The sequence below is a fragment of the Capsicum annuum genome, chromosome 10 (genome assembly GCF_002878395.1).
Source record: "Capsicum annuum cultivar UCD-10X-F1 chromosome 10, UCD10Xv1.1, whole genome shotgun sequence".
Taxonomy (NCBI): Eukaryota; Viridiplantae; Streptophyta; class Magnoliopsida; order Solanales; family Solanaceae; genus Capsicum; species Capsicum annuum.
Genome location: NC_061120.1, coordinates 77819413 through 77833159, shown reverse-complemented (window position 1 = coordinate 77833159; position 13747 = coordinate 77819413). Strand labels below are relative to the sequence as shown.

General features: G+C 33.7%; 2 protein-coding genes across 2 annotated transcripts; one reads left to right on the top strand and one right to left on the bottom strand.

The window, feature by feature from the left end:
- The first annotated feature begins 298 nt into the window (after positions 1–298).
- LOC107844257 lies at positions 299–1760 on the top strand. The gene is made up of 2 exons (XM_047397666.1): positions 299–900; positions 1709–1760. Exons 1-2 carry the CDS (start codon positions 299–301, stop codon positions 1758–1760), a joined length of 654 nt encoding a protein of 217 aa, XP_047253622.1.
- Positions 1761–12713: 10953 nt separating this feature from the next.
- On the bottom strand, positions 12714–13208 carry LOC107844258. The gene has a single exon (XM_016688718.1). It carries the CDS (start codon positions 13206–13208, stop codon positions 12714–12716), a length of 495 nt encoding a protein of 164 aa, XP_016544204.1.
- Between the last annotated feature and the right edge of the window lie 539 nt (positions 13209–13747).

Below are 13747 nucleotides of genomic sequence, written 5' to 3'. Positions count from 1 at the left end.
TATTGGAAAGGATAGAGTCTGGACAATCAGGATTATTCTTTGTCGATGGACCTGGAGGGACCGGAAAAAATTTCTTATATCGTGCATTAATTGCAAATATCAGATCAAGAGGCACGATAGCATTAGAAACGGCACAAGTGGTGTATCAACAGCTCTTTTATCAGGAGGTTGTACCGCTCATTCTAGATTTGATATACTGCTTCAGACAACAGATGCGACTGTCACACGTATGTCAAAGAAAAGTGGTGGAGCTAAATTGATTCATAAAGCCAATCTAATTATTTGGGATAAAGCACCTATGGCCAGCCGTCGGATAATTGAAACAGTTGATAGAAGCTTCAGAGATATACTGGACATTAATGAACCGTTTGGTGGAAAAGTAATGGTTTTCGGAAGAGATTTTTGTCAAGTACTTCCAGTAATTTCAAAATCTACAAGGATTGAAACGGTAAATACAAGTTTGGTAAAATCATACTTATGGAATTATATGGAAAGGATTAAGTTAACAAGAAATATGAGAGCAAGAGCAGATCCATCTTTCAGTGAATTTCTACTGCATATAGGTAATGGAGATGAGCCTACAATAAGAGATAATTTGGTACTTCTTCTAACAGAAATGGTTATTCAAAATACGAGCAGTAGTACTGGTGAAAATACATTGGTAGAACATATATTTCCATCTATGGGTAAAAATGCAAGTTGTGCAAAATACATGACAGAACGGGCTATTCCAGCAAACCAAAATGAATATGTTGATCAACTAAACGAAATGTTAATTTTCAGATTTTTAGGTGAAAGTAGGACGTTTCTGAGTTTCGACTTTGCAGAAGATGATACTAATAATTATTATCAGGAAGATTACTTAAATATTCTCACACCAAATGGTCTCCCTCCACACAGGTATGTTCTTACATATATCATTCAAACTTATATCAAAAGTGGTAGTATAATTCCTAAAGCTACATAAATTCCATTAAGAAAGCCAAAATTTGCTTTCCAACTAAAAAACATCTCTTACTAGAATTATATTACCTATTTTGGATAATTCAGTAGCATTCCAGGCAACAACAAAAATTTAGGCATTCTGACAAAATGTAAAAATAGGTTCACTTTCTCTCTAGCCTTCCTTAAGTATATGGGCATGTCTCCTTCCTCAATTATTATTACATTGATCTTTGTTTACATATCTACTCATACCCAGCTGCTTTCTTCCTCATATATAGAAAAACACAGAAATATTGATTATGTAGCACATGAAACATTTACATCAAAGTGATAACCAAATACTATGTATGACTTCCTAAAGTGTACATCTAAATATTCATGAAATAGCAAATTACTAGTTAAACACATACAATTGATGTGCAAAATAGAACTAGGAATCCAAATTTTAAGAAGGTAAAAGCGTGGAACAACTACTAAATAAACTGATTATATATAATGCTAACCTTTAGTTGTGTGATAAAATTTATAGGTTTGGATAATATCATAAAATTCATGCTAATAACAACAAAGTTTGCAAATCCCACTAAATTTGTGAACAAACCTATGAATTTTATCACACAACTAAAGGTTAGCATTATATATAGTCAGTTTATTTAGTAGTTGTTCCAAGCTTTTGCCTTCTTAAAATTTTGATTGCTAGTTTTATTTTGCACATCAATTGTATGTGTTTGATCTGGTACTTTGCTGTTTCATGAATATTTAGATTGTGCACTTTAGGAAGTCATACGTGGTATTTGGTTATCACTTTGATGTAAATGTTTCATGTGCTACAAAATAAATATTTCTGTGTTTTTCTATATATAAGGAAGAAAGCATCTGGGTATGAGTAGATATGTAAACAAAGAGCAATGTAATAATAATTGGGAAAGGAGACATACCCATATACTTAAGGGAGGCTAGAGAGAAAGTGAACCTATTTTCACATTTTGTCAGAATGCCTAAATTTGTGTTGTTGCCTGGAATGCTACTGAATTATCCAAAATAGGTAATATGATTATAGTAAGAGATGTTTTTTAGTTGGAAAGTAAATTTTGGCTTTCTTAATGGAATTTATGTAGCTTTAGGAATTATGCTGCCACTTTTGATATAAGTTTGAATGATATATGTAAGAACATACCTGTGTGGAGGGAGACCGTTTGGTATGAGATTATTTAAGTAATATTTCGGATAATAATTGTTAGTATCATCTTCTGCAGAGTCGAAACTCAGAAACGTCCTACTTTCACCTGGAAATTTAAAAATTAACATTTCGTTTAGTTGATCAACGTATTCATTTCTGCTTGCTAAAATAGCCCGTTCTGTCATGTATTTTGCACAACTTAAATTTTTATCCATAGATGGAAATATATGTTCTACCAATGTATCTTCACTAGTACTACTGCTCATATTTTGAATAACCATTTCTTTTGGAAGAAGTACCAAATTATCTCTTATTGTAGGCTCCTCTCCATTACCTATACGCAGTAAGAATTCACTGAAAGATGGATCTGTTCTTGCTCTCATATTTATTGTTAACTTAATCCTTTCCATATGATTCCATAAGTATGATTTTACCAAACTTGCATTTATCGTTTCAGCCCTTATAGATTTTGGGATTACTGGAAGTACTTGACGAAAATCTCCTCCGATAACCATTACTTTTCCACCAAATGGTTCATTAATGTCCAGTATATCTCTGAAGCTCCTATCAACTATTTAAATTGTCCGACAACTGGCCATAGGCACTTCATCCCAAATAATCAGCGTGGCTTTATGAATCAATTTAGCTCCACCGCTTTGCTTTGACATACGTGTGACAGTCGCATCAGTTGTCTGAAGCGATATCTCAAATCTAGAATGAGCTGTACAACCTCCTAATAAAAGAGCCACTGCTACACCTTACTTGTTGTCATTGCTAATGCTATCATGCCTCTTGATCTGATATTTGCAAGTAGTGCACGATATAAAAAAGTTTTTCCAGTCCCTCCAGGACCAATACGATCTTGAATGCTTGTTCTTGTTCAGGATTTAGCTTTGTTTGTGCATCCAAGTCTTCTTGAGACACTATTATAGATTTTTCTTCACGTATTTCTCTGTATTCCGATATAATTCCATCATCTAACCTCTGCTTAAGTTTAGGAATGTCATAGTTTTTAATTCTTTTACCCATGCTCTCTAAGAAAAGATTTATACTTTTTAATGTGCATTGAAGTTGAGCAGTAGGAGAATTTTCATGTATTCTTTTAAAATCTTCCTACATATCATCATACTATGTATCCCAGACCATTCTAACAGTAGGAGAATTTTCATGTATTCTTTTAAAATCTTCTGACATATCATCATAATATGTATCCCAGACCATTCTAACATCCGTCGGATTACAATGAACCAAAATTATTCCAAATAAATATCTCAAAGCTGATGGCATTTTGAAGACTACGGCCTCACGTAAGCATTCAAAAATATTGTTATCTGATTCCAGTAAACCTCTTTCTTTTGTAGCTTCCTTGAAAGTTTTGCACCTCCTTCCATTAACAGATAGAAAGTTTTCAAATAATGTCGGTCCTGGTACGTGATTCAATAACAATCTCAAATAGTATCTATAATACCCCGTATTTTCATGCTAGAATTCTAATCGTCGTTCCTGCGCGTCTAACCTCTAATCCAAATGAGTTGAATGTGAATACAAGTTTTATGATCTTTATCCTAGTATGTTAAGTGCTCTTTAGGTCAGCAATGTTCTTATAAATCATTTAGAGCCAAGTTGAGCTAAGACCATTTGATTTGTCTAACATTTGATATTCGATTCTACAAGGGTCTACTTCAATCGTGTATATCTCTTAATATACATGGAATTTTTCATCCCAAGACCTACCAAATTGTAGATAATTGAATTATCTTTCCAACGATATCAATTTTGCAAAAATCCAATACCAGAGTAATGAGTTATGGCTATTTTTGTGAGAGGCAGTATGGATGTGCGATAAGGTATGCGACGCATACCTTAGCTTGTATGATAAGGTGTGCAGCGCATATCCTCGCATATGCAATCAGGTGTGCGATGCACACTTAGGGTTTCAACAACGAAAACACTCTGTTTTTGAGTTATTTCAAGGATAATTAAGCATTTTAACATTCCTTACACGTCCCTAAACATAACCCTACAAATTTAACTGCTCCTAAACACATCATAACCCTATTGTTAGTGTAAGTACATCATTCAAGAGAACAATAAGAGCAAAACAATTAGGGTTGCACAATCAAGATTTGAAGGTCCAATCTTTCAATAATTTCGTTACTATAGAGGTATGTGGGGATATCAACAAGAACATCCTTTCGTTCTTGTGCCCAAAATTTATTTTATTTTATGAAGACACTTGATTTTACATGCTTTACTTATGAATTTGAGATAGAAATATTCTTGTTGAAGAAACTATGATATTTTGATGTTTTAAAGATGAATTCCATGAGCTTAATGTTAACATTCATGATTTAAGTTAAATTTCCAGATTTTGGTATGAATTATACATGTTGCTACATAAAGTGTGAATCTTGAAATATTTTGCTCAAGTATTGATATATGGGTTTTGAACCCTATTTGAGAATTATGATTTTTGTGAAAGTAATGTGTTATGAACACCTTGACATTTGAATGTTTTGACATTTTGGTCTTGAAAGAGTTGTTTTTGAACTCGAATGAGAAAAGAAATCCACATTTTGATTTATTATGAAAAAGGGGTAGCATGATGGCTCCCGTTATGAATTGCTGAATTATTTTGTGGTGGATTTTCTTTGAAAAGATCTGAGCTAGGTCTGGGAGTAGTCTTTATCACCGAGTGGGAGGTATAGTTGTGTTGGTACTTCCCTAGAACTATGTGCCCCCGTAGGAGCTGGAATTGAGGGTGATTATATATAGTGATCACTAGTTTTTGGATTTGATACTTATAGTCCTACTCCGATGGCAAGGATAGGACGGCTCTCCCCAACGTGGGTTGTACGTTGGACTCTATGTGGCTCACATGATTTATGTCAGTTATGAGATCTCCCAATGTGTGTATGTGTACTCTTCTATCTGAGATGAAAACATATTTTCTTAAAAGGCTAACTTTGAGAAAGTCATTATTCTTAAAAGATATAATGAATATATTCTAAAGAGAATTAACATGAGATTTGATTGTTTTGATGATTTGAAATTGAGATAAAAGTGAATTGAGAACGTATTGTAATGACTCACTTGTTTTACTTTACATGTATTATTCATCCATGATTTCGATGATTTAATTCGAGCTAAGTGAGTCATCTATATCAGCATGGATTATTTATAAACTGTGATGATATTAAGATATTATTTTATATATGCATTGCACCCCCATATGCTCGGTACTTTTCCATGGTACTAACCCACATATTCGTATGTGGGCTACATTTTCTCGGAATATAGGTACAAGGTATAGTTGCACCTTCAGATCCAGTCAGTTTGTGGTATCCAGTCAGCAGGTGATGAGTCCTTTTGATTTAAGAGCTTGGGTTAGTTATGCAGAGTTTATAGTGTTGCATTTTATTCAGTCGTATTGAGTTGGCGTAATCGGGAGTCATGACCCGGCTACCTACAGTCAGTTTTAGTAGAGGCTTCATAGACAGTCAGTAGAAGTTGATGTATTTCGCTTCAGTTTTGGTTGTAAAGGCAGAATTATAAGCTTGTAAAATTCCATTTTTGTATCGATCAGATTCAGAAAAAAGTTAATTTCTACTGATTTGTTTGGATTTGTATTTTTATTTAGTTGCTTATGAGTTATGCCAGTAGAAGGGTTAGCTTGGGGTCACTTGTGATCCTAAGCACCGTGTGACGTCTTGGGACCCAATTTTAGGGCGTTATAAACTTGGTATCAGAGCACAGAGTTCAAGTGTCCTAGGGTGTCTATGAAGCCGTGTCTAGTAGAGTCTTGCGGAATGGTACAGAGACGTTTGTAATTTTCTTTGAGAGGCTATAGGGCATTTTGGAAATATTTTCCTACTTTCAAGTCTAGGACCGTTCCATGAAAAGGTTCTCTAAGAAACTTATATAAATTCTTATCTTACTTTATTCTGGGAAACTCAGCCTCATTTCCAATGTATCAGAAATAGTTGAGTTTTATTCTTCATAGATAGTTATAGACTGTAAGAGAGCTAGAAAGTATCCTGTCAGTACTTTTGAGTTCCAAAAACTGAAGTGCTTTATCAGGCCTATAGAAATTGTGCACTAAGCCCGAGTCAGATATGCTTTCAAATTTCTCCTCAAAATCCATAATAATAATCTATACTTCTCTATCTATGTACTGTTCTTGAGGTAACATGTTCGACAAGTTTCAATTTCCTCCCCAAATAATGCTCTTATATTTGCTAGCAGAAGTTTCAAAAGTTAAACCAAGCAGCTTGAGAGGAGCCTTCTAGTGTGTTATAAGTCCCTCAAATTTAAAATTATTCTCTCTTTCTTATGAGTTTTTTAATTAAGATAGAGTAAGGTGTATTTAGATCGTTGAATGTAGTGTGTCAAGTTTCTATCTCTTGTATTATGTAATCTTGTTATCATTATGTTTGTGAAAAATCAAAGTCTAGTGAAGTCGTGTGAGGCCTATTTCGATTCACTAGAATAGTTACTTTGTTATTCATATAATTTTCTTAATCAAAACATAAAACCAAAGTCTAGTGAATCCGTGTGAGGCCTATTTCGATTCACTAGCAACTTGTTGTTCTGGTGTTAGTTGAAAGTGTGGGTTTCTGCGTAGTGACAGAAGTAGTAATGTTTAGTTGAAAGTCTTGTGTTAGTTGAACTTGTGGGTTTAGAAGTGTAGTGGCAAGAATGGTGGTAAGGGCGATTTATTGAATATGCATAGCTGAATTTTTGCTTATGATTGAATTAGTAATGAAGTAATATACCCTTGTTTGTTAGTTTAGTGAAGTTAGAGAAGGATATTATTAGTTAAGGTGGATTGTTGTTTTCTTGAAGTATGAAAAGAGTTATTGATGGTATTTGTTGTGCTAGGAAAGTATAGGTTTTGATGGAAGTACTTGGTGGTTGAGTATTGTTAATTTAGGCTTTCCTGAGATTGCAAGAGAAAGTTTAGTTGAAATTTATAGAGCTATGAAAGTAATTTAGGTGTGAAGATGGGTAAATAGTAATGATGTGAAGAAGCAGGATGTGTTAATAGATTATGAACAAGATAGGCCATATGATTATGATCGATTGTCATTGTGTACTAGTTTTTCTTATTGCTATGTTCTATAGTTTTGAAGTGAAAATTGTGTGTGAGATTGGGTTGTAAATCATGTTTAGCACTAGACATTAAGTTGAACAGTTGATGGTTCGGTTGTTGATGCTAGTTATATAAAGGTTATCTAGTAGGCCTGAACAGTGTATGTAGGAGTGTAAGATCATGTGTTCATAATTAAGTATGGTGTAGAGGTGTGGCCAAGGTGCTATGGTGCTGCATTATTTTTCGAAGATTATTGCATGTTGTGGGGTTAGTAGTAACGTTGAGTTTCTAGGTGGAGAAAGGCTAGTTAGATAATTTATGATGTTCTTGATAGCTAAGTTAAGGAGTTATGATTGAAGATGTTGAGTCTTTTTAGTATGATTTTATTCTCATGGTTTGGGAAAAATATAAGTATAGAAGTGTGATCTTGGTAGGCTATGATTATGTGATTAGAGATGTAGATATGGTTGCAAATGAGAGTGTAAGTCTTTGATGATGATTATTGAAGCTAGGAATTAAGGATGGCATATGGATGGGTTGTTCAAGAATGAAGTCGGTAAGTTCGAAATTAGTTTATTCTTATGAGTTTAGCATTTATTTGTAGATCTTAGAATGATAAAATTATGGTTTAATCTCGAGAATATGTGGAGTATGCCTTTAGGGGTATTTGCCTTAAAGTTATATGTGGTTTTAATGATTGGCTTGAATATCATGTTGGATGTAATATGACTTATGCAATATGCACTAGTGAATCCATATCAAGAGTTTTAAATTAGTCATTGAAGTGGTAAGGTGTGTTATGTTTAGGGTGTGAGCTCTAAGAAGATATAGAATATTGAACCTTGTGGTTTAGACTAATATTGTGGTTTGGCATGTTGTATCTTGTGATTTAGTGTTAGGCTTGATCATGGTGAGAGAACTTAGTTTAGTTTAGACCTTAGTAGAAAGATTTCGCAGTACCAATATGAGAATTATAAGTTGAATTAAATGAGTATGATATTTAAGGGGAATGGTATAGTTGAGAGAGCATTTGAGAAGTGATGCTAAGCTTGAAAGTAAGAAGTTGCGTTGCCTACGACCTAGCAATCCTATCCTAGTTTATGAGTAATATAATTATATTCCATGCTATAGAGTTATATCAATGTTGTAATTCCTTAGTCAAATGTCTTGTTTAGAGCATGCCCAAAAATAGAATTTCGTAGAAAAGTACTAAAGAATAACTCCATTTGAGTATGGGTAGTCAGTATGATCCAGCCTATATAGCCTGTAATCCAGTTAACAAGCAAGCCGATAAGCTCTTATAGAGTTCCAACTTCTCATCTAGTATTACTATCTAAAGTTTCATGAGTATTACTATTTCATGAGATAATTCCATTCAATCCAAGCATCATGTTTCAAATTTGGCAATTTAAACATGACTCATTTCATAAGTGTTCAGCGCATAATCTCAATTTTCCAAGTGTTTTAGTCCAGACGGTGTAATACCCCTTGTATGATCTAAGTCTTGTTGTCTTATGATTCACACTTGCATAAGTTATCACTTCTCAGTTCAAGATGTATTAATGGATCGGAACACTTCAAGTGATCCTCGACTCTCGACATGTATCAGTTTCTTGAAGCAAGTAAAGTAGAGTCAGCTCAAAATTCAGTTTCATGATAGAATTTCGAATGATTTAGCTCAGTTCATGCATCAGTTTCAGTTTCAGATATTGAGTCATGATTCAGTTTGTAAGTATCTTGTATAATGTCACATTCTCTTCCTAGTATTTTCACAAAATTATTATCATTCGGGATGAACGATCCCATGAGGGGGATGTTGTAATACCCTAAGTTTTCATGTCATAAAACTCTCATCTTTTACTCATGAGATTAGATCCAGCGCAAAGTAATGGTTACATATAAGTTGACACTCATATTTCTATCTGAGCCATATAATTATTTTCATGAGAATTCAAGCATATGCAGTTCAGTTCAGTGACTCATTATGTTTGAGATTCAGTGATTCAGTTTATATTAGTTTTACAAGTTATCTTAAAGATTAAGATTCTTTTGTGTTTCATCTTAATTATCCACATTCGAGGACAAATGTTCCCAAGGGGGAGATAATGTAATACCCCGTATTTTTGTGCTAGAATTCTAACCAACGTTCCTGCGCATCTAAGCTCTAATCCAAATGAGTTGAATGTTAATACAAGTTTCATGATCTTTATCCTAGTATGTAAAGTGCTCTTGAGGTCAACAATGTTCATATAAATCATTTAGAGCCAAGTTGAGCTAAGACCATTTGATTTGTCTAACATTTGATATTTGATTTTACAATGGTCTACTTCAAACGTGTATATCTCTTAATATACATGGACTTTTCATCCCAAGACCTACCAAATTGTAGATAATTGAATTAGCTTTCCAACGATACCAATTTCGTAAAAATCCAATACCCGAGTGATGAGTTATACCGATTTTTGTGAGAGGCAGTATGAATGTGCAATAAGGTATGCGACGCATACCTTAGTTTGTGCGATAAGGTGTGCGGTACATACCCTAGTATATGCGATCAGGTGTGCAACGCACGCTTAGGGTTTCAGCAATGAAAACACTCCATTTTTGGATTATTTCGAGGATAACTAAGCCTTTTAACATTCCTTACACATCCCTAAACATAACCCTACGAATTTAACTGCTCCTAAACACATCATAACCCTATTATCAGTGTAAGCAAATCATTCAAGAGAACAATAAGAGAAAAACAATTAGGGTTGCACAATCAAGATTTGAAGGTCCAATCTTTCAACAATTTTGTTACTATAGAGGAATGTGGGGATATCAACAAGAATATCCTTTCGTTCTTGTGCCCAAAATTTATATTATTTTATGAAGACACATGATTTTACATGCTTTACTTATGAATTTGAGATGGAAATATTCTTGTTGAAGAAACTGTGATATTTTGATGTTTTAAAGATGAATTCCATGAGCTTAATATGAACATTCATGATTTAAGTTGAATTTTCAAATTTTGGTATGAATTATACATGTTGCTACATAAAGTGTGAATCTTGAAATATTTTGCTCAAGTATTGATATATGGGTTTTGAACCCTATTTGAGAATTATGATTTTTGTGAAAGTAATGTGTTATACACATCTTGAGATTTGAAAGATTTGACCCTTTGGTCATAAAAGAGTTATTTTTGAACTCGAATGAGAAAAAAGATCCACATTTTGATTTATTATGAAAAAGGGGTAGCATGATGGCTCCCGTTGTGAATTGCTGAATTATTTTGTGGTGGATTTTCTTTTAAAAGATCTGAGCTAAGTCTGGGAGTAGTCTTTATCACTGAGTGGGAGGTATAGCTGTGTTGGTACTTCCCTAGAACTACGTGCCCCCATAGGAGCCGAAATTGAGGGTGATTATATATAGTGATCACTAGTTTTTAGATTTGATACTTATAGTCCTACTCTGATGAAAAGGATAGGACGACTCTCCCCAATGTGGGTTGTACGTTGGAATCTATGTGGCTCACATGATTTATGTCGATTATGAGATCTCCCAATGTGTGTATGTGTACTCTTCTATCTGAGATGAAAACATATTGATGTAATGAATATATTCTAAAGGGAATTGACATGAGATTTGGTTGTTTTGAAGATTTGAAATTGAGATGAAAGTGAATTGAGAACGTGTTGTACTGACTCACTTGTTTTACTTTAAATGTATTATTCATCCGTGATTTCGATCATTTAATTCGAACTAAGTGAGTCATCTATACAGTATGGATAATTTTATAAACTGTGATGATATTAAGATATTATTTTATATATGCATTGCACCCCTATATGCTAGGTACTTTTTCATGGTACTGACCCATATATTTGTATGTGCGCTACATTTTCTCGGAATGCAGGTACAAGGTATAGTTGCACCTTCAGATACAGTCAGTTTGTGGTATTCAGTCAGCAGGTGATGAGTCCTTTTGATTCAAGGGCTTGGGTTAGTTATGCAGAGTTTATAGTGTTGTATTTTCTTTATTCAGTCGTATTGAGTTGGGGTAGTCGGGAGTCATGACCCAGCTACCTACAGTTAGTTTTAGTAGCGGCTTCATAGAGAGTCAGTAGAGGTTGATGTATTTCTCTTCAGTTTTGGTTGTAAAGACAGAATTATAATCTTGTAAAATTCCATTTTTGTATCGATCAGATTCAGAAAAAAGTTAATTTCTGCTGATTTGTATGGATTTGTATTTTTATTTAGTTACTTATGAGTTATGCCAGTAGAAGGGTTAGCTTGGGGTCACTTGTGACCCTAAGCACCGTATGACGTCTCGGGACCCAATTTCGGGGCGTTACAAACTTGGTATCAGAGCACAAAGTTCAAGTGTCCTAGGGTGTCTATGAAGTCGTTTCTAGTAGAGTATTGCGGAATGGTACAGAGACATCTGTACTTTTCTTTGAGAGGCTACAGGGCATTTAGGAAATATTTCCCTTCTTTCGAGTCTAGGACCGTGGCACGAAAAGGTTCTTCAACTATTTATTCATTATTTTTCTTAGATTTTGAAATTTTCATTTGATATATATATATATATATATATATATATATATGTATGTATGTATGTATGTATGTATATATGTATGTATGTATGTATATATATATATATTGAACATGGCTAATCTTTATGTTAGATAAGTTAATGACATGATTGGCTGAAGTTTGCTCAAATATATATATCACGAGTAATGTTGATGTAATTTTTCAGAAAAATAGTACCATTTATAATCAAGCAAACAACATGTACTAATTAGAGATCGTAATGGTACAATTACATAATTTTCAGATAGATTTATTAGTCAAAATGAATAGTCAATAATTTTGTTTGAACTTGCCTATAAAATAACATGTCAATTCCAAGCAAATTGGTAAAGAGAATATTAGGTAAAATTCATACTAACTTAACTATCATTTTGTTTTCTTTCACAAAAATCACTGTACTAATTTTTCTAGCACAAAAATAAAATAACTTTGATTAAACTAACACAAAATTCACATTGTCAGAATATAGTATTTATGAACCAACTCTTTTTTATTTTTTCATTTTAAATTTAATAAATAAAGTTTAAAAAATATCATCCATTCATCATAAGTTAAATTAGTATAATTGCTGGATATATATAGCTTACCTGTTTGTTTATTTGGGAGATGAAGTTGAAGGTTAATGACGGGAGGCTGCATTTCACTGAGATTGAATTCATAAATTCTCCATAGTGCTTCTGGTGCAGTCACCCACCGTGCATCTTGAAAGCTGCTAATTTCATCGATAACTTTTTCTCCATCATCCAATTCGATATAAACAGCACACCTATCATGACTTTTTTTATAGATATACTTGTAGAGATGCTTTATTGCTTTTACTCCCGAACAAGACTCTACGTTGATGTGACAATTATATCTAGTAAGCAAATAAAGATTATATGGAACGACCCACTGATTGTTCATTGTCATGCCTCAAACCTCTTCTCTTTTTCCATCATTTCGTCTCTTATAAATAGGATATCCATCCTTTCTTTGTAGTGATTTATTACTAAATGGACGAGGATAGTAATTCTTGCATTGTCCATCTTTCATACATGAATTTACTGGATGACTATTTCCACTAGGACCATGTATCATATGCTTGATAATCAAATCATACAAGATTAGAAATTCTTCCTTATTCGGAAGTTCAGCGGCAATAAACTTATCATAGTCATCTGCCGATGTTACCTTGTATCCTTGTTCAAGTATCAATAAAAGGTGTATGTGTGGTAGTCCTCTTTTTTGAAATTCAACCACAAAAACATGTGCTGCAATAGGACCAAATATCTTTTTCTTGAATAGCTGATCTTTTAAATCTTGTAGCTTTGCTCTAAAGACTCTAGTCACCAAGTCAGGTCTGTCTTGAGGAAGTTGTCCTTCTAACAAATTTTCTTTTATCTCCACCCAATCGGGATTACATGTCATTGTGATAAATAGATCTGGCTTTCCAAAACATTAAACCAAAGACATTGCATCTACATATCTATGATGCATGTCCCTAGGACCTCCGACGAATGATGCTGGAAGTATTACTCTTTGGCCTACTTTAGCTCTTCTAATTTCTCCCGCCAGAATACTGTCAAATATACCCTGCAAAATTTCCCTTCTAAGATTGATTACTCCAATCTAAAATATTCAAGTCGTGTTGTTTCCAGCTTGATGTACATGTCAACAAGAAATTATTGGAACAATCGTCTGCACAATAGCATTATCGTGTCTTCTCCATGATGTATTTGCAGCTTATAGCAGTAGTACTCTCTATCTGAGACACAATGTTTACCTCCTCATCGTACACCTAGAAAAAAATTTAAAAACATTGATATGAGAATTTTAATTACCAAAATATAAGATTTTGTGTAAATTTGTTTCAAAACTATACCTTGTTGTTCATTGTCAAACACCTCATCAGTGGATGCAAATGTAGAAATATTTTGATTGAGGCTTGTAGCTCCGGTCCCATGTGA

Coding starts and splice junctions, on each gene's coding strand:
- LOC107844257 (XM_047397666.1), top strand. CDS start 299: ATGGCCAGCCGTCGGATAATTGAAACAGTTGATAGAAGCTTCAGAGAT. Junction 901..1,708: donor AATGGTCTCCCTCCACACAG/GTATGTTCTTAC, acceptor ATGAATATTTAG/ATTGTGCACTTTAGGAAGTC.
- LOC107844258 (XM_016688718.1), bottom strand. CDS start 13,208: ATGACATGTAATCCCGATTGGGTGGAGATAAAAGAAAATTTGTTAGAA.